Source organism: Xiphophorus couchianus, chromosome 6 (genome assembly GCF_001444195.1).
Source record: "Xiphophorus couchianus chromosome 6, X_couchianus-1.0, whole genome shotgun sequence".
NCBI classification, from domain to species: Eukaryota; Metazoa; Chordata; class Actinopteri; order Cyprinodontiformes; family Poeciliidae; genus Xiphophorus; species Xiphophorus couchianus.
Window position 1 is genome coordinate 7,837,370 of NC_040233.1, and position 25,436 is coordinate 7,862,805.

The 25,436-nt window shown below is 40.4% G+C and overlaps 1 protein-coding gene and 1 long non-coding RNA gene across 2 annotated transcripts in view; one reads left to right on the forward strand and one right to left on the reverse strand.

Moving 5' to 3' along the window:
• Nucleotides 1-6,187, reverse strand: part of rem2 (RAS (RAD and GEM)-like GTP binding 2) — a 54,864-nt gene extending 48,677 nt beyond the window's left edge. The window contains exons 1-2 of the mRNA XM_028021701.1: nucleotides 5,676-6,187; nucleotides 227-563 (exon numbers count right to left, since the gene is read on the reverse strand). Coding sequence (XP_027877502.1) covers nucleotides 227-563; nucleotides 5,676-5,687 — 349 coding nt within the window. The 5' untranslated portion in view covers nucleotides 5,688-6,187. The remainder of the gene's footprint in view (nucleotides 1-226; nucleotides 564-5,675) is intronic.
• A 1,403-nt stretch (nucleotides 6,188-7,590) lies between these two features.
• On the forward strand, nucleotides 7,591-20,744 carry LOC114146046 (uncharacterized). The gene is made up of 3 exons (XR_003595832.1): nucleotides 7,591-8,286; nucleotides 8,932-8,942; nucleotides 20,734-20,744. It is a non-coding gene; the product is annotated as an uncharacterized LOC114146046 (long non-coding RNA).
• The last annotated feature ends 4,692 nt before the right edge of the window (nucleotides 20,745-25,436 follow it).

Consider the following 25,436-nt stretch of genomic DNA (forward strand, 5'->3'; position numbering starts at 1 on the left):
GCATGCACAGGGAGAACATGCAAACTCCATGCAGAAAGACCCCGGCCGGGAATCGAACCCAGGACCTTCTTGCTGCAAGGCAACAGTGCTACCAACTGCGCCACTGTGCATTTTTTTTTAATGAAAAAATATAAATGTATTATGTATCTGACATTTTCTTTGCCCACAAATGCAAAAGGTGCTGCATTTTTAATAAAGATCTCCCACTCAATGTTCAATGCATTACCACAAGCTTGTGTCTCAGAGTCTATAGAGAGCGATCTGTCCGACTGTCCGGCCAGGGATAAGGCAAGCGACGACTTGCCCACGCCGTTCTGTCCCAGCAGCACTATCCTCAGCGCCCCTCCATGGCTCTGGTACGTCGGCTGGGATGCCGCCAACTGGCTGAAGGAGTCGTCTCGAGGCACCGCTGTGTCACTGATAGGCAACGTGGTGGGCTCCTCCAGGCCCGATATCCAATCGCAGTCGTCGGATACGGCCTCCTCTCGCCGCAGCTGGTGCTTGACGGGTAGAGGCGTGCTCCCTCGCCGGAGGGGTGGCGCCGTGGTGAGAAACATACTGTACTACAATTAAACAGAGACAGACAGAAAACGTAAGAGCAAGTACGAGGAAGGAGGGGAGCAAGTCGACGGCATATGGTTTCTTTGGATGGAGAGCGAGCTTTAAAATGCTTCTGAAGCACATCTACCTGTCAGACCGCTAAGCACTGTCTGTTCTAGTAAATGTTCTCGGCGGAAAATTTGCTGAAGGGATGCCTTCACATGGTGCCTGTGTGTGCGCAAAGAAGAGGGAGGTGATAACACTGAAGGTGAGGTTCCAGGGTGAGGAAGATGATCCTGATAGACAAGAACAGAGTCAAAGCACAAAACAGAAAGGAGAGGTAGTAAGGCTGGCTTGCTGGGCAGTGAGATGAGTTGGACATGCAGAGGGGCTGAGGGATTGTAAGAGACAGCAGGCTGATAAAGACAATGAATAAGGTGGAGACCTGAGAAAAGAGAAGTATCACAAGGGACAGACAGAGACAGAGAGGCTTCTGCTCGGTGTAACAAAAGGTATAAGCGTGATCCGGAGGCGCCGGCGACTATACACTGTTCATGGCGACTGCAGCATGAAATCAAGTGAAAATGCAATTTCTACACTGTGGAGCATAACTGAACAGTGGTGTGCCAGAGAGTCAACATGATGAATCTATGGTTCTGCACACATGCATATGCAACTGCAGCACGTCCACAGTAGATGACCCTCATCAATATTAATACAGCTATTAATCCAGCTCCAGAAGCACCACCCAGTGTCTGTGGCTCAGCGTCTGTGCGTGGCAAATTCAACAAACACCACCAGCAATTACACAAAGGGCAATGACACAGAAAATGAGAAAAGAGGAAGATAACGTAAAAAAAAATAAAATAAACAGTTCAGTAAAATACAACACAACTGTTTCATTAGAATTTGATTCTGGCATGAAATAATAAAACAAGCTCGGGTTTACTAATGAGCAAGCTGGAATGAGACCTCATGTCACCAGATCTGTTGACATTAGCCAGTCTGTCTTGAGAAGCACTTTGCCATGAACTCGTGACTTGGTCTTGTGAACTATGTTCAACAATGACAATGGATGACTCTTTTATTTTGAAATAAGCTGCCCTGTTGAGTTGATGTGTTCAGAAAAAAAAAGCACAAGATGAGTCAGATTTAAATTATTTGAAAGTACTTAAAGAATACCATGACTAGCTAACTATTAGCTGCTAAGAATTGAAAAGTTGGCATTTGGTTCAGAGTTTTGTGCCTCCACTACAAATTTAACAGAAGCTGCAGCTTCTGTTAAACAACTTGCAGAGAGCAAGAGAGAGGCACATACACGAGCATAATTGACAGCGCTAAGACCATCCTCCTGGCTGTGATTGGTTGTTTCTGAAGGCTGTACTTCTATAGTTAGCAGGGGAAGCACAGGGAGACGGCAGAGGAACCCAATTTTTTCAGACTCTCATATTATATTGTCACAACATGGTGACAGCTTTACCAAATATACTAAAAAAAATTTACCCAAGCTTTAAAGATACTACCACTTTTTCAGACTGTATGGATTGATCATATTTCTTTTTAAAAAAGGACATCATGTCTTGCTTTTGCAAACTTTATGTTGTGAACCATCTTGTCTCATGAGCTAAAAGTATTGTTACACTGCAACTAATGCGGCCCGGATTCCACCTGGTTTAATGTCTGTGTTGAACCATGTTCCATAAATAAGTAAGCCACACAGGTACAAAAGTAGACGGCAGCGATCGATACCAAACCTGAACTCGTCCAATTGTTTCAGGTTAATACATTTCCTCTACCACAGCTCTGTCGGAGGCAGACTTTACAATTCCTGAAGGTAAAGACCTTTTGTTGGGTGGTTGATACAGTAGACAGAAGCAGGAAACATTGGGCTTAACCTCAGGGAAGCTGAGCTGAGCTGCATTAGAATGACTGACTGCTCTGGTGTAAATGAAGTGAGAACTTTGTCTACCTTTCGCATCCCCTGAGTACACAATAGGACCTCGGCGCTTCCTTACTGGCCTTAAAATTAATAAAATACGACAAAGGTTGGAATAAATGAAAACATATCCCACAGTTGTAAAATTGCTTGTGTGTCAATAGCACAGCATACCAAGAAGCATTAAGTGTGAAATAGTGCATAAATAATTTAAGTGCACTGCATAATGTTGTAGTGTACTGTAAAATCAAGCAGTGGTTGTATGTTATAATAAATAATGCAATACCATACAAAGCCTGAAAATATTTTTCAGTGTCATATAGTATTTATTTCACAGACCATGTTGTGTAATGGGGGAACAACCACGTCATTCTCCCCCCAGCAAATAAAAGGAACACAACACTAAGAGATATAAAACACTGGCACTTTGTTCTGGAAAGGTCTTTTTGAACCTCAGTAAATCTTTTTGCTTATCTTCTCCATCAGTTAAGGCCATCTTAAGAGTTTGAAGCAAGATTTAGTTCCCAGTCCTTGGGATAATGCTGTCAACACAAGCGGTAAGGAGCAACAATACACCTGCATGTGTTTGCATTCGGCTGGCAGGAAGCACTGTTGCAGACTGGTCACAGGTCACAGCCACCAGCAATGCCTGAAAACTTTCTTCATTTGGCATTTAAGATGAACAAAAACCTTCTTTGTCTGTAAATATGTTCTACACCTAGTTAAAGTTTTGTAAAAAAAATAATAAAATAAAATAAAAATCTCCTATTAAGTACATTTTGCTGTCCAATTATTAATCAGTTCATAGATAAAATATTTATGTCAAAAGTATTTTTTTTTTTTAGCTTTAGCAAACAATTTAATGCCTAAAATGTATCTTCTACTATATTTCTAATATTGCATAAAAGAAATTAAGGGGCTGACTGTAAAATATGTGCAAATTTATTTTATCAGATTAATTTATTTATAATCAAGATAATGGATAAATTAATTGATTACTATATGAATCATTAGTTGCAAGCTTATCTCTATCATGTCAAACATTTTCCGCTAGCTAGTTAAAAACTGTATAAAGGAACACATTGCCCTCACCAGTATGTCTGGTGGTGCAGGGAGCAATCAGGTTTATATGTATAATGTATATATGCACAGAAGTGTGGATCCTACAGCTGCTGACAGTGAGTAAGAAGTAGAGTACATCGCGGACAGGTCGCCTGTCCATCACTTTGCTAACACAGAGAGGCAGCTCTGCTCTCTCACACCTACAACTTAAATTAGATTCATCAATCACCCTAACCTGGATCCTGTTAGCCTGAGAGACAAGTCTGTGACTGCTCCACGTGCTACCTTTAATACACAGTATAAACCAAGGATAAACCGATGTGTAATTTAATATATTATGTCATGTATAGTTAACAGATATGCATATATTGTTTGTAACTATGTGTTGGAGTGGATTATAGCTGTGAAATACGGTGATTGTGGTGCGCTGTTGTACGCAGTAGAAATGTACAGGGTAAAAAATTGGATTATTCTGCATGCCATCTAAATAAATCCACTGCAATTGTCATCAGAAGTTACCAAATTAGTAAACAGCGTCCATAACTTGCGACTAAATGTTGGTGTAAATACAGCCGCCCTGTGAAACGTTCAGAGGTTTAGTGAGGAAACCGCATCATGAAGACCAAAACAGCAGACATGCTATAGAGAAAGATGGTTAGGTTATGAAACAATATCCGAATTATTGAATCCTCAGTTGAGATGGGGATGTTCTTTTTTTTTTCAGTAAAACAAGAAAGCTGGTCCAAGTTGACAGGAAGTTGCTTGATGCCTAACACAGAGCAATCCTGGATGAACAGGTGTTAAGAAAAGACTTGAAACTGCGGAGTGGTTTTGCTTTTCAACTGAAGCTGCAATGCAGTAGTTTAAAACAAATCAGATTCATGTGTTAGAATTATTCAGGCAACTGGCTGAATGAAACCAAACTAGTGGCAACAATTGAAAATTTATGTTTTTAGGGACTTCTTATTATCTAGCTGAATGAGTTGGACCTATTTTGGAATGAAAAATAGGAAATAAATTCCTATCTCTTCATACCGATCATACTTACGTCGCTGCAGGTAAAAAGTGTTTGGATCTGCTGAGTGGTATCACAAAGTAAAATGGATATAACACAAATACGGCAAATGTGAAAACTTTGTAAGCCATGTGATTTTCCTTCACAATTAATGCCCCACTTTGTGTAATATAAATGCAGCTTAGCAAAGCAAACTGAGAAGGAATAGATTTTTGTTTTTCAGCCAAAAAAGATGCAAATACTGACGTCGTAGTTGCACTAAATCCTGCAACAATAGAGCAGGATTTAGTGTGTAATATTGTTATACTATAGCTTACTTACAATTATTTTATTAGGAGGGTACAACAAATAGTTGTAATGTCGACTAAGGCCACGCAGTCTACTGATTCACTGAACAATATAGCATAATATTGCATATACTTAAGTATACTGTAGCGCTTTTATGTCTATAAAGATGCCAGCTGAGGTGTGGCAGCTACAGCACCTTTGCACTATCTCTTACGCAAACCCACACACACGCTTGCGCACCCCAATCACTCTCACGGAATCAGCGGGGGTTCCTCAATTAGGCTAATTGAACGAGCTAATCAATTAGGCATGCCTCGAGTGTCTGCAGCAGAGACAGGAAGCCGTGACCGGGCGGGCCGAGGCAGTGTGTCAGGGGTCAATCTGCTCCTCACCAGGCTTGCAGGGAGAAACTGGGGCAAACAACGGCAGACAATGCAAAATTAATACCACGGGCAATGTTTGTGTTCTCTCCTCCCGTACTCTGTTTCAGAGTAGTGGCTTCTGTTCGTTATGCGGCAATTCTTGGCATGCTCACAGAAACAGAGCATAAATTATGAGGAATAATTGGGAAGGAAAATGTGACTGTTTAAATGCTATAGTTAGTTCAAAGTCCATTTGTTACGGTTTTACAAATGCCTGACACTTTAGCACGGGTTGTTTAAGTGAGCACGTGAGATATAGCAGAATGTGTTTCAGGAAAAATAATGTGAGAGAAGCTGTGTGTGTTGTCCACCTGTGCGTCTATTCTCGGCCCCAGCGCAGAGCGCACGGGGTGTGCGTGTGTGTCAAGAGGTGTGGTGAGAGTGCGGGTGGAAAACGTGCGTCGCCTCTTACCTGGTCAGCCATGGTGGTCAATAAAAGCCTTCTCTTTATGGAGCAGGGAGAGCGGCGTGCCTTTAGGTCATCTGCGCCGGCTGAGGACCCGGCGTCACATTCACAGCGGCGCACGGGATCAGAGAAGCAGCGCGCGCGCTCATCTAACCGTGCTCTTGTTGTTCCTGCCCCGGCGCGTGGGAAACTGGGATAGGCGGTAGTAGCTCTGTGGAGGAGGAAGGAGAGGAGGATACACCTGCGTTCCGATTAAGTAGCGCCGTAAATGTGCTTGGGGAAAGACAGCAGCTCCGCAACACATCCCCACTAGTGTTTCTCCTTGTCCCACTGGACGGTCGTGTCTCAGCGCCGCCCTCCCCACCTCCTGCTAATACCTGCATCTATCTCTCCTCTCCTCTCTCTTTCTCCTTGTGTGTGTAAAGGCGCGTCCCTCAGTGAGAGTAGAGTGGGTTGGGTAGGCAGGGGTTGTTCAGTAATGGAGTAAAGGAGTGCCCCTCACTTCCGCCTGCCATAATTAATATCCATCAGCTTTATGCTATCTGAGGATTCCTCATTGTGGGTGCACCTCACCTGGTATGTTGCCTTTCACCAAGGATTTAAATGGGAGACAACTATGGAGAGCGGCCGCCAGAGGGCAGCAGAGAGAAACCTCGAGGCGGAAAAAAAAACTGATTAGTTCTCATGAACTTTTAAGCACAGAAACAATGAATGTCCTTTGTGGGATTGGATTATTTATTTCTGTAAATTTGCAATGAAATGCAATAACTTTATTAACTGCTAGCAAGCGTTGGCTCAAGAGCATCATCTTACCACTTTACAGTAATTTAAAAAACTATAGTTTTTTTTTAAATTAAAAATAAAATTATAGCATTTTTCCCACCGATCACCATCCTCTCAAAGACACTGTTATACATCAAAAGAACGTCTTCAATCAGCGGCTTTTTCAGAGTTTCTGTAGCACAGACTGCTACAGGAGAGCCTTCCTGCCCACAGCTGTCACATTCTACGGCAAATCTTCAATAATACGAGTTACAACAACATTTAATGTCCTTTTAGGAGTGGTAAAGTATTTTTTCAATTGAATGGAAGATAGATGTTAATTCATATTCTTGACAGGATGCTAAAGAACCCTAAAATACAAATGAGATTCTCTGCGTTTGGTGGAAATTTTTTTTACACCCATCCAACCCTGACACCTTAATCTGTCAGGCATCTCATCTGAATGTTGAATCTTTTACAGTGATATCACATGCGTGAAAAATGTTTCTGCTTTATCCCATTTTTCTCATTTTTAAGTTTTTGAACTTTTGGTGGCTGTAGAATTTAGATTTGTTTATACTTTCTGAATACACATAAGCAGTATTTTGCAGATTTATATGCTTAGGTCTTTAACGAAACCTTAATCTCAATTGAACGCTGCTGTGGCATTCCAGAAAACGTCCCAACTTTTGTGGAAATAAGGTTACATGTTCAGAATTTGCTAGTGCTTCCAGGCAAATAAAATGAAATTTTTTGCTTTTAATCCTTTCTTTCTGGAACATCCAAGACGTTAGTTGACAAATTTCAGCTCAAGGCGTGATTTGATATATAAAGTATCCCCCGATTGCTTAAATCCTTGATTAGCTGAACGATCCAGGGCGCTGGCTGCCAAAGACACCGGAGGAAATGTATTTAAACTGCAGCCGAAGTCAGAAACAATGAGGGAGAAGGGTTGTTGCGGCTGGAGGAGGGCATTCGTTGAAGCGTTTGTTGGTTAAAGTTAAACTGACGGAGGTGTAATTTGGAGTTAATTGCAGATTACTTTAAACAAGGAAGAGCGATGGAAGAATTAGATGACTCAGATAATTGTAGTATGAATAGTGATTATTATAAAAGATGTGCAAAAACAGGAGACTGGCAAACTGAACCGAGGAATTAAGAAAAGGAAAGGATTTGAATCTGATGAAGAAAAAAGAGAGGAAAATAAAAGAAATGTAATTAAAGTGATTCTTAGATTCCAGAACCCATGTGCTTTGAATAATTTAAAAATAAGTGAGGCAATATATAAAATAGTAGGTGAGGTGAAAGCAGTCAAAACGTTAAGAGACGGTAATCTACTGGTGTTACGCAGAGACAGAGATCAGGTGCAGGGACTGATGAGATGCGAGACATTATTGTGAAAAACAATCAAGCCACAAATATGGCAGGACAAAGGAAAAGTAATGGGAGTAATATCTGGAGTATCAACTGATCTGACGGAGCAAGAGATTAAAGGTAATGTAAAAGGAGCTCGGGTGATTAAAGTGAAACACTTGTTTGTTACAAGTGAAGGAGCTAAAAGTCCTAGTAAGTCAGTTATGTTAGTCCTAGAAGAGGATAGATTACCTGAAAAAGTGATGATTGGGTATGTCAGTTATACAGTAAGGCAATACATTCCTCCACCAACCAGATGCTACAAATGTCAAAGGTTTGGACATATTGCTGCTGCTTGCAGAGCTAAGACGAGGTGTGCTAAGTGTGGAGAGGAGCATGAGTATGGAAAATGTTCTGAAGGAACTAAGTTAACGTGTTGTAATTGTGGTGGGAACATAGTGCTGCATTTAAAGGATGTGAAGCTCATAAAAGAGCAGTGCAGGTACAAAATACACGCGCAAAGGAGAAAGTTGCCTATGCAGATGCAGTTAAAACAGTAAGTAATTTAAATGTTAATGCTTAAAGCATTTCTGTGCCCCAAACTCCATCTGAAACAACAGAGCAAATGCAGAGCCAGAGAACGTCAAGAAGTACAATGATGGTGGAGAAGAAGAAATTTGTTGCACTTATTGTGGAAGTAATAAATTGTTCAGCACAGACAGATAGTAGAACAGAGCGAATTCAAATAATAATTAAAGCGGCAGAAAAATACCTTGAGATGGAAGACTTGTCTTTTGAGTCAATCAGTGCAGTTTTAACAGCTGGGATAAATGAAAGTCAACAGTCCAGCAATGGGGAAATTTGATGGTTTTATCCATATTACAGTGGAATGCAAGAAGCTTAATTGCTAATGGCCAAGAGTTAAAATTTTTTATTGAAAGACTGCATGTTAAACCAAATATAGCCTGTATTCAAGAAACCTTGTTAAAACCATCACTTGATTTCATTCTTAATGGATATACAGCACTACGTAAAGATAGAAATCCAAATGTAGGAGGAGGGGTTGCTATATTTGTTCAGAAGGGAATTAGTTATTTAGTTATTTAGTCATTTATTTTGAATATAAATGAAGAAATAGAAGTAATAGTGGTTGAGGTAGTAAATCAAAATTTAATATAATTAATCTTTATAACCCTTGTAAAAAACAATAAGTAGAGAAAGACTCGATAGTATTTATGTGAAGGAAAGTGGAAGAAATGTTTTATGTGGAGATTTTAATGCTCATAATACCTTATGGGGGAGTAAAAGGACTGATGAAAATGGGAACATAATTGAGGAATTTATGGATGATTATAATTTAACTTGTCTAAATGATGAAAGAGGTACTAGATTTGATGTAGGACATGGAGCAGAATCTGCAATTGATCTTATTATAGTGTCAGATCAGATAGCAGGAATTAGTCAATGGGTAGTAATTAATGATAACCCCCTTGGAAGTGATCACTATACTATTCTACCTTAGTTGCATGATTTTAAGGTAGTAGTTGAAGAAAATTGGTATCCTAAATGGAGAATGAGGGAGGCTAATTGGGCAATGTATAATAAAATAGCAAGTGACAAACTTATGGAGATTATGCCAAATTTAAGCAATGATATTGACGAATTAAATTCAATGATTACATATATAATATGAATCTGCAGAAAAGGCCATTGGCAAATCTACGAAAAGAAAATGGTTCCTTGGTGGAACAATGAATGAAGAAGAAGAAGAAACAATGAGGGCACCCACATTGAAATGAAAGGTTTTGCTGCCAACACTTTTCTGCCCCTGGCCTTTCAAATCGAGCTCCAATCTCTCTGCTGGAAGGCAAGTGAAGTAGAGCACATGCGAGCAGGATTTATTTTATTCTAAAGATGGTTTACAGGAGCTGGGTGAGCCTTCAGATTGCGCCGCGGAGTCAATCATTCATTGCAAGAGCCGAAGGGATGAACGTTTGGGAGGGAGGGAGAGGGGGAAAAGTTTCAAAACGGTTCAGACGGATTCAGAGCGATTTTCTATGTAAAATCCCTCATAAAATCAGCTGAGGAGCAGCGTCCTTGTCAGATTCAGGCTTGTTTTCAGCTCTCGGGGCACAGATTGATTTAATTTCACAGACTAGCCGCGTGATCACAGGCCCGTTAGCTGTTAGTCCACACAGGGGTTTGGTGAATTGAACCAAGCAATTTCAGCAACGAGACTGACGGCTAACTCATAAAAACAGTCTGAACGATGGGTTCAGGCGGCAGCATCGTGTTAATGGACTCAGTGGGTTCCTGCTGAAATGAGAATGCTAAAAAAGCATGATCTCCTGCAAATTACCTCCTGATACGGAGGACTTCCACTGTAGAAACGCTTGTTTACGGACTTTGAAAATTAGGCCTGATTTTATCCTGGTGAGCGAACTGGTTAGCATTCAGAGGCTGACTCTCTCTGCAGCGACGGGGTTAGCGTTAATATTCAGACACTTTGAACTTTTCAACCATTTGGGGTTTTTTTTTGTTTTGCATTACAACCATAAACTTTGACATATCGTCTCAGGATTTTATGTGACAGACACACAACACAAAAGCAGTAGATAATATGTGTAGGGAAAATGATACGTAGTTTTCGATGTACTTTTACTCCTAAAAATGCCTTCTTATATGACCTCGGTAAGTAAACGTCACAGAGCGTCTTTCAAGAACAAAAAATGCAAAACGTTTATTTAGGTGTTAAAAAAAAACTGGAAAGAGTAAAGTAATGTACCCGTAAAGAAAGAGAGGTGAGGAAAAGGCATGGAACATCGTGACACCAGCTTCTATCAGTGACCAGAAACCATTCCTGCCACATAGTGCAAATTAATATCAGCTGGGTTAGCAGCAGCGGATGGCCTGTTTAAAAGTGTCTCATTACCAAGAAAGCCAGAAGAAACTGTCACGATCTGTTGGGTTTTGCGTTCCTGTGTATCCCTGTGTTTGCATGTCTGTGTATTTAGTTCTTTCCATCCTAATTTTGGAATTCCTAATTCCTAATTAAAGGAATTATGCCTTCCTAATTTTTCTGCAGTTCCTAATTTGCTTTTCGTCTTCTCACCTGTGTTCTGAAATCTCGTTTCTCTCGTTCATCAGCCGACTCTCTGCCATCGCCATCGTGTTGCCGTCACCAGTTTGTTCCCAGTTCCACAGTTTTGCTGGTTAAATTCTGTTTTCCTAATGTTGTGACCCGGCACAAAAAGACTCAGCGAGGTAAAGAAGAATCACAGTTATTGAGTGCGAAGACATGTCTTTGGGACCACACTTCATTAAAACCTTTGACAGCAATCAGAGATTTTACCCCCAAAAACAGTCTTTATTCGGAGCCCAAAATAATCATACCATAACCCTGTTCAAAGTCTGTTCAGCTATTCCCTGTTCTTGCAAGGTCTGTTTTCTGGCATGAGCGTACGATATAACCCAATGCTCAGAGGAACTAAACCTCCCCCCATATTCCGTCTGTGTCCTCACGTAACATAACTGTCTAAAAGATAAAATGTCCAATCAATAGGTATTTGTCTCAAAACGCTTGAGCAACCTAATAATTGTTTAAAAGATAAAATGTCAGATCATAACCTAAATCTACCTACTAATAATCATTCATAACGTTAATGTGTTATGATTGAACACTTTTTTGCATCGCACAAGTCTTGCTATCAACAACCGGATGTTGTCAACATCCGGAAGATGGCACGGCGCAGTTTTTAATGTTTTGTAGCGCGAACAAACTTGAGTTTCATTGTGTTTCTTACTTAATTGTGAAATTGTTGGTTTTTGGGGGAGGGGGGTTAGATTTGAGCGGAATATCATCAGAGTTTTATTCATACGTGTAATGGAAACGCAGCTACAGAGAAGCAAAAAACAAGCTTGAGAAAGACCTGGAATTAGCAGGTCCAAAAGAATTCAATAAGTAATGCACCCGACCTCGTTGGCCTGTCTCCACACTCATGACGCAAGACTCCACTGCTGAAGAAAAACCATGCTGAAGCCCACTTTGAGAGATGCATGCGACTAATTTCTTCGTATGGAACTGACTAGCTGAATGGGTCGTGAAAATGCTCTCGCTAAGAAAGGCTTGTGCACAAAACATTCAAATAATTTCAGTGTGTGATGCATTTTTTTCCCCTTTTTATTACAAATAACTTATTGACGATATGCTTGGATTCTTCTTGCTATTTTCCCAAAATGGCTAGATTCGTCAAGTGCACGCCGTCAACAAATTCCTCCGTCTGAGGTGTGGGTTTGTGCAGCTCCTCCAGATTTTCAGTGGCCCACATGGAAGTGGAAGGAGAATCTGAACAAAAGAAAACCCAAATTAAGCAATCAGATACCAGAACATAACCAACACATGTGGACCAAAATGCAAAAATGAAACGAAATCAAAGCAGAATTCTTCACTCAAGCGTATTTCTCTAAGCAACAAAAATATATAAAAGATTGCTAACATTCAGATATAAGCACACGCGGCGTAGTAAACTGTTAACCTAACATAAACTGTAAATGAAAGCTAATGTTGCTCAACACAATCGACAGGTATGCAGAAAGGTGACATAAAGCACACAGCAAACAGCCCAGCGCACTGAGGAGATCTTTAAGTCCCAACTCTGTGATCAGACAAATGCATCTTCTGTTTTGCTGTAACAAGAAACTGACAGGCAGACTTCAAGCAGGGAGATTAAACATCCCTGGCTGGGATGACGACTTGCATGTGTATCAAGGTGTAAACGATGGAGACACATTCACTGAAATCCCTGACATCGGTTCTCGTCAAGGGAGTGTTTTATTTCCCCCGAAAGCATCACAAGACATCTCCACACCTCGTTCTGAGTGACTTATAGCCGCATGGAGTCACAAACACGGTCGCTTGAAAGCGTAGATGGCCTGCCTGCAGTCTGGATCCGTCCACAGTGGAGAACGGATTCTGCATTATGAGGAAAACTGACTTTACTGACATTTTGTTCCAAAAGTCTGGCTTAGAATTTGTCTCTCAAAGCCACAAAATCTCTCTTTTTGTGCTAATCACTCCTTCCCCCGCCCTCCATCATTTGATGCGAATCAAATTTCATTTGACTGCGACTTTAATGAGAACCAATCGGACAAGAAGATAATTTTCTTTAACTTTGGCGTGTCTCTTAACTTGGTTCAGTTATATAAAAAATACATTAAAGCGGCTTAGAAGAAGCTTACTGATTACATGAAACATTTCTGACCGCAAAGAATAAAAGCTCAAAACACTAAATGTTATTTGAACATTCTCAGCTCTGGGGTAGGATTTCACAAAAATAATACACATTGACATATTTTGAGCTCAGGACCGTTGTTTAAAAGGACTATTGAGTTAACCAAAGTAGTGTACAAAAGATTTTAAGAAATGTCCAAGTTATTGATATGATTCGTGTCCTCAGGTTCAGCAGGTATAGACAGCAGATGAATGAGCATTTAATGAAAAATATTTTCACTATAAAAGATCAAGTATGTAGGTTTTCCTGCAATCATTTTTCTCATTCTTGTAATAAGATCTTAAAATGAATTTCAACTACCAGAGAGGTTGGAGTTACAGTTTTCTTTCTGCTAATTAAACGTCGAGCTATAGCTTTGTGGATTTAGCATACTATAACTTTTAATAGTAATATTTTTACTCTGGCTTTCCACACTTCTCTGTGAGACATTTAACAAAATAAAAATTGCATTTTTTCTTAAATACACACGGTGTGACATTTGGCATGCAAACAAATGACAAATTATTTATACTAATTATTATTTCATGAAAAAAAAATGTTAAGAGATCAAAAGTGGGTCTAATAAGAACCTAGAAAAAGAGATAACGTACATTTCCAGTTTTACATTTTTAGCATGTCTAATTTATCGTCATATTTTCAGGTAAAAGAAAAACTATTTTTGGGACTTTTGCAGAGATAAGACAAAGATGACTGTAGGTATAAACAGGCTTTGTTAAAAGTGGGCTTTTTGAATCACTGCTGATATATATAAACTCTGAATTAAATAAATCCTCCCCGTGGGAATTACACAGCGATCAATGACAATTAATGAGCTGGCATTCTCCATAAGGCCATTAAGTAGTGCTGTCACACACAAAAAATCGATATCACTTAAATGCCCATCCAGATGATGGAAAATCACTTCCTTTGTTAACGATTATCTCCCAGAGTTTTTAAGATGTTAAATCTTCCTTCAGCTCCGTGTTCCGGCTCATTCTGCTCCGTATATTCAGCAGCGGAGCCCAGCAGATGGGTGAGGGATTCCGTAAACACACTAAATTGAAACGGGAAGGAGCCTATCAATGGAGCGTGCTGAGCACGACTTTTAAAAAAACAAACAATTTAAGCTTTCACTAATCTTCTGACTTAATTAAGCCAGACTCATCAAGACATGGCAGCTGACTGGGTTGCGGTGCATGAGAGGATCAGGGTGCGGACAGAGGACGAAGATAAAAGATCTCATTAGCCACCAAGATGATATCGGCACAAAGAAAAAGAAAAGTCCCTCGTAATGGAGATGGTTAGGGTTGTCATTTGGTTCTGCGGTTCAAAAAATGTCAAGAGGTCAAGAAGTAACTAGCATTTCATGTTATCGCTACCTTTCTATTTATTTTGTCGAGGTGCATTAGTGGAAAAAGTAGTTCTCTTGCAGCCTTAAAGTTGCAGGTTCAATCCCAGTCTGCCAAGTGTTGATGCGCCGTTGGGAAAGGGATTTAACACCAGATTTTCTACTACGCTGTAAATTGAGTGCATTTGTTGGTGAACATTGCAAAAGAGTTTAAAGTCAAATTAAAGCAGAGAAAAAAATATTAATCTGAAGGGTAATTTATGTTTCACTGAGTTACACTTGCAAACTTTACCAAAAAATTACATTATTACGATACAAAATTACATTAGATAGAAAATACAGGCACTTTAGTAACAACATTTAAGCTCACTCTGTCATGATAAAGGACATCTACATCTGGTCAGATAGTGAAAGATGTGCATGTGTGTGCAAGCAAAATTCAAGCTCCATAAGGAAACATACATAACAAAAATAATTTCTCAGTTAACCAATCATACCATTGTCATGTTTTTATAATGACCCAATAATAACACTACTTAATATCATGTTATACGCTGTGCAGACGCTTTATTTGCACTGAAGATTCACTCAGCTTAGCATGTCAAGTGCTTGAAGCGACTCCCCTACACTTACTTTACATTTAGGCTCATCTAAAATGGATCAAATTATGTCAATCTGTTACATGATAGCTTAATAAACATATTCAACACTTCCTGAGTTTCTATTGTTAAATGGTGATTATTTTTTTCCAACTCAGAGTGATTTTAAGTGTCTTAAATCTTTAATATAGGAGTAAAAAAAATGTATGAGAACATCCCACAGCACTGTTTTAAGGAAAACAAGAATTTATCCAAGAATCAACACAACCTTTAACAGTTTTGTGAGACAAGAAAAACAAAAATATCAGCCAATGCAGTTCAAAAAGCTCTAAAGTAGCATCTCGTCATCAGGGTAAAAGTCCTTAGAAGGATCTGCTTTTAAACCTCTAAGACCGTAAAAAATGAAAAAGAAGTGGGCTGAGGATGACTGAGTCTTGTGGACGCACAGAGACATAAAGCCTGACTCTCTGGCGCCCATCCCTTACAGCTAGGAGCTAGAATGAGTGATTTACGCTTAGGAGATACATTGCCAGAGGCAAATTTTGTGATCTTGATCCAACTTGGAGATTTCCTGTTTTCGTTTCACCCTTATCTTCAGGAAGTGGTTTGATATTTTTCAGTTTTGTCACACAGCAAAACAACAGCCTCAAGAAACTGAAGAAAGCAGCACCGTCAGTCACGACGTGATCGGCGAAGGTTTGTGAATTCAGTCGCATCATCTGGGATGGTCTTGACCAAAGATGAAGCCGTTCAGAGTTTTCAGTACTTTTCTTGCATCTGTATAGTTCAGCATCCCCCTTTGATGTAAATTACATTCAGCAGCACACTTTAGTTTACCTGATTATTTTAATTAGTGGATGCTCCAAGGTCTGTAACATAGAGGCTCTTTTAGAGATACACTTTCAAAGAGCTTATCCTGCCCTATTGCGGGTTCCATGTTTTAGGCTTCAACAGGATTTGCATTACATTCATCAGTCAAAGAGGAGCGCTCCAGTAATACTCTCATCTGATTCTCTGCAAGAAAACAAACAAGAATGTACGACTATGGCTTTGCTTCTTTTTTTTTTTCCAACTCTCTGAAATTGCTTCATGTTATAAGCCCAAGTCTCCGTCAATTTGGCTGCAATAGAAACCAAACAGTAACATCCAATATCCTGATATCCCTGAATAAAATACAGAACAACCAATTGCCTATACAAGTCACCTTCCTGGATTTGTCCGCATCAATCTCAGTATATAAATGCAGCCATTCTGTAAAGCCATCAGAGATTTGTTGGAGAAAACGGCAGAAGAGTCAGGGATAACGTTGAGGAGAAGTTTAAAGCAGGGTTGGCTTAAAAGACAAACAGCAAAGCTTCAAACATCTCACAGAACATTGTTCAATGACTTTACCCAAAAGTCAGATAGAAAGACGAACCTGAAAATTGACCAACAAACAAGCCAGTCACCCGGACCGACAGGCGAGGGCACGGGGAGCGTTAATCAGGCAAACGGCGAAGATCCCCATGGAAACACCAAAGGATTATTCATGTACTCCACAAATCTGCTCTTTTTTGGGTGCGTAAGAAAATGAAAGCCTTTGTTGGAAGAGAGTCAATAAGAAACCTTGTGAAGTGAATTGAAATTCAACAAAAGTCACACTATAGAGTAACTCTAAAACTCCGTCCCTGCAGTAAAACACGGCGGCAGCAGTATTATGCTGTGAGGATACCTTTGCTCAGCAGGGAAAAGGAAACCAGTTGTGGTGGATAGAGCAACATTCCAGAAAAATTCAGGAGAGGAACCTATTGGATTTTTTTTTTTTTTTTTTTGTAAAACGTTTTGTAATCCACTCATATTGTTTATCGAGCTTCACAATTATCCGCTTTGTGTCAATTTCTGCCATAAAATTCCAAAATAATATATTTGCTAGTATACCAGCTATCCTAAAGGTAAATACTGGAGTTTTATTAGCAGTTTCTTTTAGTAAAGAGAGACTGAATTTAAATACACATCCAAATTGTTATTTTTAGTTCCTGGTTGTAACGTGACAAAACATGAAGAAGCTGAGGGGGTGTGAATAGCTCTGCAAATGTATACATCCAGACCTCTGCGGCACATAAAACTGCGCCGTCAATAGAAAACAGCAAAACAAATTATACGGCCTTCGCTATTTCATTAATGAGTATAACCAAGTTACAGGCAGTACGCAACATGACCTTTACATTGTGATATTAATCCACTCTAGATGCAGATAGGATCCACTTCCAGGCAAGTCATTTTCCCCCAGCAGAGCGGATGCAATACTTTGTGTCAAATCTCTTTTTAATACCCACTTCTCAGCATTCAGGTTCTGAACCAAGCAAGCCAGTGTCTTTTAATGCGCGTCAAAGTCAAAGGGCCCTCTTTTCATCGAGGTTATTACCATGACATTGAATCCAGAATCAGCTGCCTCCGAGCTTTCCAGGGAGATTTCTAAAGGCGCGTCGTCTCCTGTGTTTCCACTCTGTCAGACAGCTCCGTAATGGGGGTTGCAGGCCTGCGCTGCATGTTGTGATGCATTGCTGTGTTGTATTAAGGTTCTAACAGATTGCAAAGAGCAAAGCCAATTTTCCACAATGCAGATGCCGTTTATCCTACTCGCCGGATGTTTTTTGTTTTGTTTTTTTCATTGAGGTTAGGGTTTTGTATGGAAAAGCCCTGTGGGGATTTTTGGTTAATATTTGCTTGAATGGGTTGAGCCAGTCAGGATAGGTTTAGCTGATGCCCTTCAGCACCAAAAAAGCAAACTACTGCAGTTCAAGTCCCGTGTGTGAGCTTAAATCCATATATTTAGATTCAGTGACCTGAATATAAATGATGATTTAGGCTGTGGTACACAAATAAATTGCATTGTTTGGCTTTTCAGTTTTCATTTTCCATTCGGTTTGACTCCCTCTTCTAGCTGGAATTGAACGGACAGCAAGTTGCTAAGTGTATCTGGTATTGTGATCTTAGACATAAACCCTGTTTATAGCCTAGAATGGGGTCTGATTATGATCCAACGTGAGAGTTTATTGTTGCCAAGAGCCATGAGTGTACTCAGTACGTACATGAACAGTGCATCCTGTGAATCACGTCTTTGGACATGCGCCGTTTCATTGACGGCACATGTGAGCTGGGTGAGAGTGAGCACAGCTGCTGCCATCTTCACTGAGTCAATCTGTGCGTCAGGCTTTGCCGATCGAGTGGGTCCGAGGCCACGCCAGGCGCCGTCAGACACGACGGCAATGCGCCAACGCCGCACAGGCTTTCTCCCCAACTACTCTCAGATGAAAGAAGGCAGGAGAGCTTTTAGCTGGTGTACAGCCGGGCGTGACAACAAGAAGTACAGCGGACGGTTCCAACACGGAGCCAGGCACACCAACAAAATGGCCGCCAGAGAGGCCACCTCCCACAGCAACGTGACCCTCATCAAGGTTTGCTCACTGGGCCTGGACGGAGCGGCTGGTGGATAGAAAGTGGACAAAGTCCAAGATGGGCCCGTATCTAATCTGCTTGTGGGAGACGCCGCTGAACTGACGAAAGGGGACAGAACGATGACGAACTCGAGCGCGTAATACGGCAACCAGCTGACAGCAAAAACCAACGTCGAGCCAGTTAGCAGGGCAGTGGCTTTCTTGTTGCGTCTGTCGGCAACTAGGCTGCCTCTGCAGCGGTGGAGGTGAGAGATCATGAGGCCACAATTGATGGCGATGCACAAGAGGGGCGCCATGTAGTACATCAGGAAGGCAGGGACCAGGAAGCACAGCCACTCCTGTTGACCAACCGACCAGGTGCATCCGCCGTCAAAGTTGATGTAGGTGACCTTCGGCAAGGCCATGGTTACTGAGACCAGCCAAATGGCCACCACAGTGCACAGCCTTAGGAAAACAGGGACAGAATATAAGCTTATTTTCTGGGTAGAATAATGTAATCTAGAGCTCTTCAAGAGGCATGTTAATTTGATGGGACAAGAAGTCCCTCTTGATACGCAAATCTTATAGAATCACACCCCAAAAGAAAAAGTTTGAGACTAGATATTAGCCACCACTTGTTTCCAATCACTAACATGTTAATGGGTTGGGATTCTTTTATCTGTTCTAACTATACCCCAAACATTTTGCAAGTGGAGATGAAATCTGCACCTATATAACAAAATACAGTTCCATCCATCATACTTTGTCTTCCATGGTCACTCTCTTCAGAGTGACTTCCAGGGGAAACATCTGATCATGTAGCTGTTACCTGCTTCACCAACCCCACGGCAACCTTAAACGCATTGACGCGTTTCAAGCCGCACGTAGGCAACGACCTTTGAGACAGTTGGATTTCCCATTAAAAACCTGTCCTCTGTCCCAATGTGAATTTGCCTCTAAATTAAATTGCAGGTCTATGGATTGCTTGAAGCTTAACAGAAAGGTTGATTAATGTGACACACTGTTTAAATTAGATGTCTTCCATCTCAAATCAATGAAGCTCCCACAGAAGCCAGTAAAGATTAACTTTAATATGTTACGAGGCAGTGAATGGCCGGCTGCATGTGGTTTCAGTTTATCGGCAATGCAGATCCCTCCGGATGCATTACTAACCCTCACTAAAGGGAATTTCTTTTTAGGAATCAGTGCCTTTAATAATTATGAAAGTTCTCCAAGTTATGAAGAGCCAAGATGCTGCAGACATTATTGAAATTTGTATCATTTTAAGTAGTCCTGCTCTACATTCTTCAACAAACGTGCTCATGGCTTTATGGCATGGGTCCAACTATGTGTTCCTATAACGTAGAAAACTAAAGTTCCAAATAACTTTGCTTAGTAGCTCATATTTTGCCTGTATTGTAACACTCTACTAAAGCATTTTTGTTTTTACTTGCTGTTAGGTTTGAAGAATCTGAGCACTCATGAAAAGAAGAAAGAGACAAGTGAGTTTAAGATTTACTTGCAAGGAGAACAGACAGGAGCATGCTTCAATTGCAACGTCCTACCCGCTCTAAAACAGCTCCTGTCTGACCCTTTCTTTTTATTTCCTTAGGGCGGTCCTAGTTACACAGCCTATTTGATTATCTTGAGTTAATCACATAGAGTAGCTGTTTCTTTTGTTCTCTTGAATCACAGGTATGTTGCACCCACAAGCTGCCGTCATGTAGAGTGCAATGTTCAGAGTTCTTGTTTACTTCCTTCTGTAGAAATGATGCAGGAACTGATGATCCCACAGAACAATGAGTTTGCTTGCGTTTCCGTGGTCTCATGTACAGTTCCTCTGTCTCTGGTTAATAAACTTCGACCCTTAATCATCCATTGTTTATTCTGCCACGTCAGTTATCACTCTTGCTGCAGACCATCTAGTATCTGCTCCCAATTTTAGAATACTTGTTGCTTCCTGTAAAACATCACTCCAAGAAACACATATTTAAAGAAAGAACAGAAATCTCTCCATTCTTAAAGATAATAATGAGTATATAAAAGAAAAAGATATTTACAAACTTAACACTTGCTAATGCAGGTTTTAGCTGCTTCCTATTTCCCTTAAAGAGAAATTCACCGTGGACAGTTCTGCAACAGGAGATTTACAGTGAAGGAAAACAGTCCACCTCTCTCAAACGTGTCTGAGAGATTAGTCGCAGCTGCACAAAGAGTTGATCATCAACAGATCAAGAAACTAACAGACTCCATGACAGGAATGAATCACTGGTACTGAAAGAAAGGGAGGCCATATCTATCCCTTTTTTATGTCAGAAATGTTTATTGGAACGAAAAAAGATCACATGTTTCCAACTGGCTGGCCAGCGGTCAGGATGGGTCAAGCTGGAAATAGTCCAACCAGTCAATATCTTTGTGCATCTCTACACATTTTAACAGTTGAAAATATTTGGTTTGGCTGAGTATCTTTCAATGTGCCTTTCACTTGTACTAGCCGTGGTTTTGTAAAATGTATAAATTTGCTCAGATAGTGCAACCCCCCAAAAAGCAATTTCCTAAAATTTAAGCAAATTTTAAGAAATATTTTCTAACATATGTTTTGAGATAGGAAAACAGTTTGACAGCAGCTCAACCTTGGAACTCTGTTGAACATGTTAAATAAAATACATTTACATTTACCATAATATTGCGTTGTATCACTCCGTGTAGGATGTGGTGAGTTTGTGTGATTACTTTTAACCTCCACATTTTTAATCTAGAAAAACAATCTTCTAGAGTCTAGACGTTAACAACAATAAAAATCTTTACAACAAATTGGCATCAGTTTTACACAGTAAGGTGACAGCTTTAAACATCCATATTGCACTTTTGATTTGGAAAAATTTCCAATATGTTTATGTGCTTGCAAAATGTTTATATTTCATAAATATTGTAGTGAAAAACCCAATCCAGTTTCACTTATGATTTGGGGACAGGTTATGGGGGGAAAAAGGTCATTTTCTAGGTATAAATTTTTTTACTTTTCTTAGATGACTTAACCAGTAAAGCAAAAAATTATAATGAAAAAAAAGATCCACAATGAACATGTTTACTCCATTTCAATGCTATCCAAAAAGACCAACATTTTGTGACAATGCCTTTGAACAACAACAGACCTCGTTATTTATTACTCACACTTGCGTCAAACTAGCAGGCGGCCTCATCCGTGGCGCAACAATGCGATACCTCAGCACTGCCAACGCTGCCAGGCTGAAGATCTCAACTCCTACCATCACCAAAGTCATGAACCCCAGCAGAACGCAGGTCCCGCCGCAGAGCTGCCAGTTCTGGAAGCTGGCGCTCAGGAGCACACAGGGCAGGGTGAGTAGGGCACCAAGGTGCGCTAGGCTGAGGTTGAGGAGCAGGACGGAGCTCGGATTAGAGCAGCTCCGTGGGTTCCTCACCAGCACCAGCCACAGCAGGAGGTGACCTCCGACCCCGGCGAAAAGAGAGATCAGGCTCACCATCGGCAGCACCACTGTGAAGGAGATGGTGGTGTTGGTGGGTACCACATTGAAAAGGAGGTTGACAATGGCAGGCATAGCTTCGGGGAACCCTGACAGTGCAGAAAAGAGAGAAAAGAAAAGAAAAGAGATTATGGGCTATGAAGATTTTTAGCTTTGAGTGCCAATGAGAAGTTTAGATAAACTCACACAAACTATTCTCAACTAGAATGAGGTGAATATGTTTGAATTTACTGGGGAATTTCTTTAATATGCACTAGTTTTGCATATAAGGTTAGATGTGTACATACACCACATAAACATTTGAATAAATGTTGCAGGTATGCTTTTTGCAGTCATTAGCAAGATTTACATGAGACTCGCTGAATATTTGACCACACCTGAATTTTTTTCAGAAATGGTACAGTTAATTTTAATTGCCTATAAACTGAGCTTTGCTTCGCTCATTTCCAGAAACTTGATATCTTTTGGGACATTTGAATGAGTCCAAGTTTCATGTGTCAAGTGGAGGTGATGTGAAAGAGTATGGAGGTTGTCATCTAGCATTATTTCAGATAGCTAGCTAACATTTGACAACAAGCTAGTTAGCTACAAATATTCAACAAGTTGTCATCAAGTGTTTGCAGCAAACTAGATTCAAATGTCGTGGACAATAACATTTGAAGCTAGTTAGCTACAAACATTCAACAACAACATCTGAAGCTAGCTACAAGCATTTGACAACAACTTGTTATCGAACGTTTACTAGCTAACTAGTTCCAAATATTAACATTCAAAACTAGCTAGCTACAAGCATTCGACAACTTCTTGTCAAATGCTAGCTTCAAATGTTGCTAACCACATTTGAAACTAGTTAGCTAGGTATAGATACTTTATTAATCCCAAAGGAAATTATGTGGCTACAAACAATACAAACAATAACCTGAAAGACCCACCAGCTAAAGCGGAGTAAAAAAAAAATCTATGAAATTAAGAATTTTACATCTTAATTTTACATACAGTGAACATCACTGCATTTGCTCAGAAGAAAAGATTGTTTCTTCACTTTGCAAATCTAAAATAGGTAAAGAAACTAAGGGGAAACTCATAATGAATGTAAACTTGTTTTAACAGGCCAAATCGAAACTTTAAAAAAAGTGAAAAAGATAAACCGAACAATTATCATCCCAATAATCAACAAACTGCAATCTATTATTCATATTTATACAAGCTGCCTCCACGGGTTTCCTGAATCACTCGCAGCTCAGTGCTCACTAGGCCCACCCTGTGACTGACAAGCCCGATGATTCAGACGAGGCAGCGCGTCTCTCAGGAGACCTGGGCAACAAACATTCGAAGACATCGGCAAGTCGCCCGCGTCACGACGCAAACAAGACGACTCGCCTCGGTGGGCTCAGGCAGGCGTTTTAAACAAACAGGCAGGTGAAGGGAGCTCTTGTTCCCAAGAGGGTCGACCAGGATAAAACACACAAAAAGCAGCTGTAAGAGGGAAGAAAGAGAATAGACTCTAAAAAACTAACAATCTGTGGGCTTCTTATTTAAAACAAACAGTACCACCATAAACATTTATTTTTAGCAATCTCATCTATTGCATCATCAAAACAACTTCAGTGTACCTCAGTGTGGTGGTGGGATGCATCATAGTGCCCACTTTGGCAAACACATCCACAATAGTGTGTGTGAATGACAGATGGACAAAAGAATGAATAAATGTTTGTTCATTCTTTCACCCATCTGTCCCTGTGATGCTGAGTCTCACTGAGGCTTAACAATCCTGCCCTGATTCCTTCTTTGGAGGGGGGTGATTATGTGCTCTTTGGCTGCGGAGCAGAACAAGGTCACGGAGGGAGCTCCCAGAGCGCTTTGTAGGAGTCGGGGCAAGCTGAAAACAAGCTACGCCGCTTTGCCAGCGTTTAGCAAAAGTGAGCGGGAGAATTTTATTTGAGAGGAAACACACGATGACTTTAGAAGTATTTCACCAGCTCTTGAACTTTTCATGTTTTGCTCTGATACCCCCAATAGAGCTCAGCAATCTATCAGTCAACTGGCTTTCCAAGTCACTTAATTAGTAAATGGAATATGTGCGATTTAATCTCAGTATAAATCCAGCTGTTCAGTGAAAGCCTCAGGGGTTTGCTAGCAAACAGTGAACAAATGTCTCTATGGAAGAAAAAAAAAGAAAAAATCAAAAGTCTCGTTTAAAAATGAAAGCTACATCCAAAACAATGCTTGAAATCCATCACTGCACACATTACCTGGACCTTAAACATACACAAGGATGATTGACAACACTAAGTCCCTCCTCCAGGCTCTGATTGGTTGTTTCTGACAGTGGATTCTTTTGCAGATGGCACTAGAACCACAAGGAGGAGGTCGAGGAAGTAGATTTTTTTTCACAGAATATCTGTCTCATATTATACATTATGGCATGGTGAGAGTTTTAATATATCAAAAATGTGTTTATAACAGGCACTGCAGCTTTAAGGTTTGTGGTTTGAATGTGGCAAAAACGTATAAAATTCAAAAGATGTCTAAAAATAAACATTGTAAGCCACTGTTTACAAAAAGCGAAACACATTTATTTAAGAAATAAGTCTGAGGCCAACTATACGTATTAATCTGAATTTCATAAATCACCGCACCGCTGTTGCTGCTGCAGGGGGAGCAGAGATCAGAAACGGCATAGAGGAGACGAGAGGGAAGCCTCCAACAGCCCAGATAAAGAAAGAAAACCGAGAACCAAAACGTGACGGGAAGAACAGAACCATCACATGCACAACAATAAACTAATTGTGTTTAATTTTAGACACATTGACCTCGAGCTGAACTGATGAAGAAGTTGAAGCCGATTCCAAGCTGTTTTCACCAACTTTAGTACCGGGGGTCACAGTTAAGAGTTTACCTACATTTGCAGCATGAAGTCATTTTTAATGGAAATAAAGTGTTTTGTTTTTCTTAATGTATGTTTCGCTCCTGGAGTTTCTTTTCGCTTCACTAAACCTTTTTGTTGCTGCCCCAGTGAGCCGGGTTCCCGCTCTGGGCAGCCTCGTCTCCATGTGTGACGTGACTTCCTCCCCGGGAAGTTTCTCAAGAAAAACACACACACACACACACACACACACACACACACACACACACACCCCACACACACACAAAAAAAAACAATGTGTTTGAGCTGTTCTCTACGAAAAGAGCAAAAACTTCTGGGTTTCTCTTTTGTCGTCCAAAAGATCTAGCGGAATAGAACACATTGTTTTAGAAAGATGATCAAAAATCAAGGATTTTATGGCGTGTGGAAAGAAAAAAATATTTCAGACTTCATCCCTCGTGCATCTATCCTCTTTACATCTTCATGTGTTTTTGCAAGTTCCTCATTTAAAGCATGAAAACTGGCTCACGCAGGCTTGCAACAAACAGGTAGTTTCATACTCTAAACTTCAGCTCAACAAAAGACTGAAAACGCAAGAGATCAGAGTCTAGAACGACATGACATGTTCATGTTAATGTGCCGAAAGA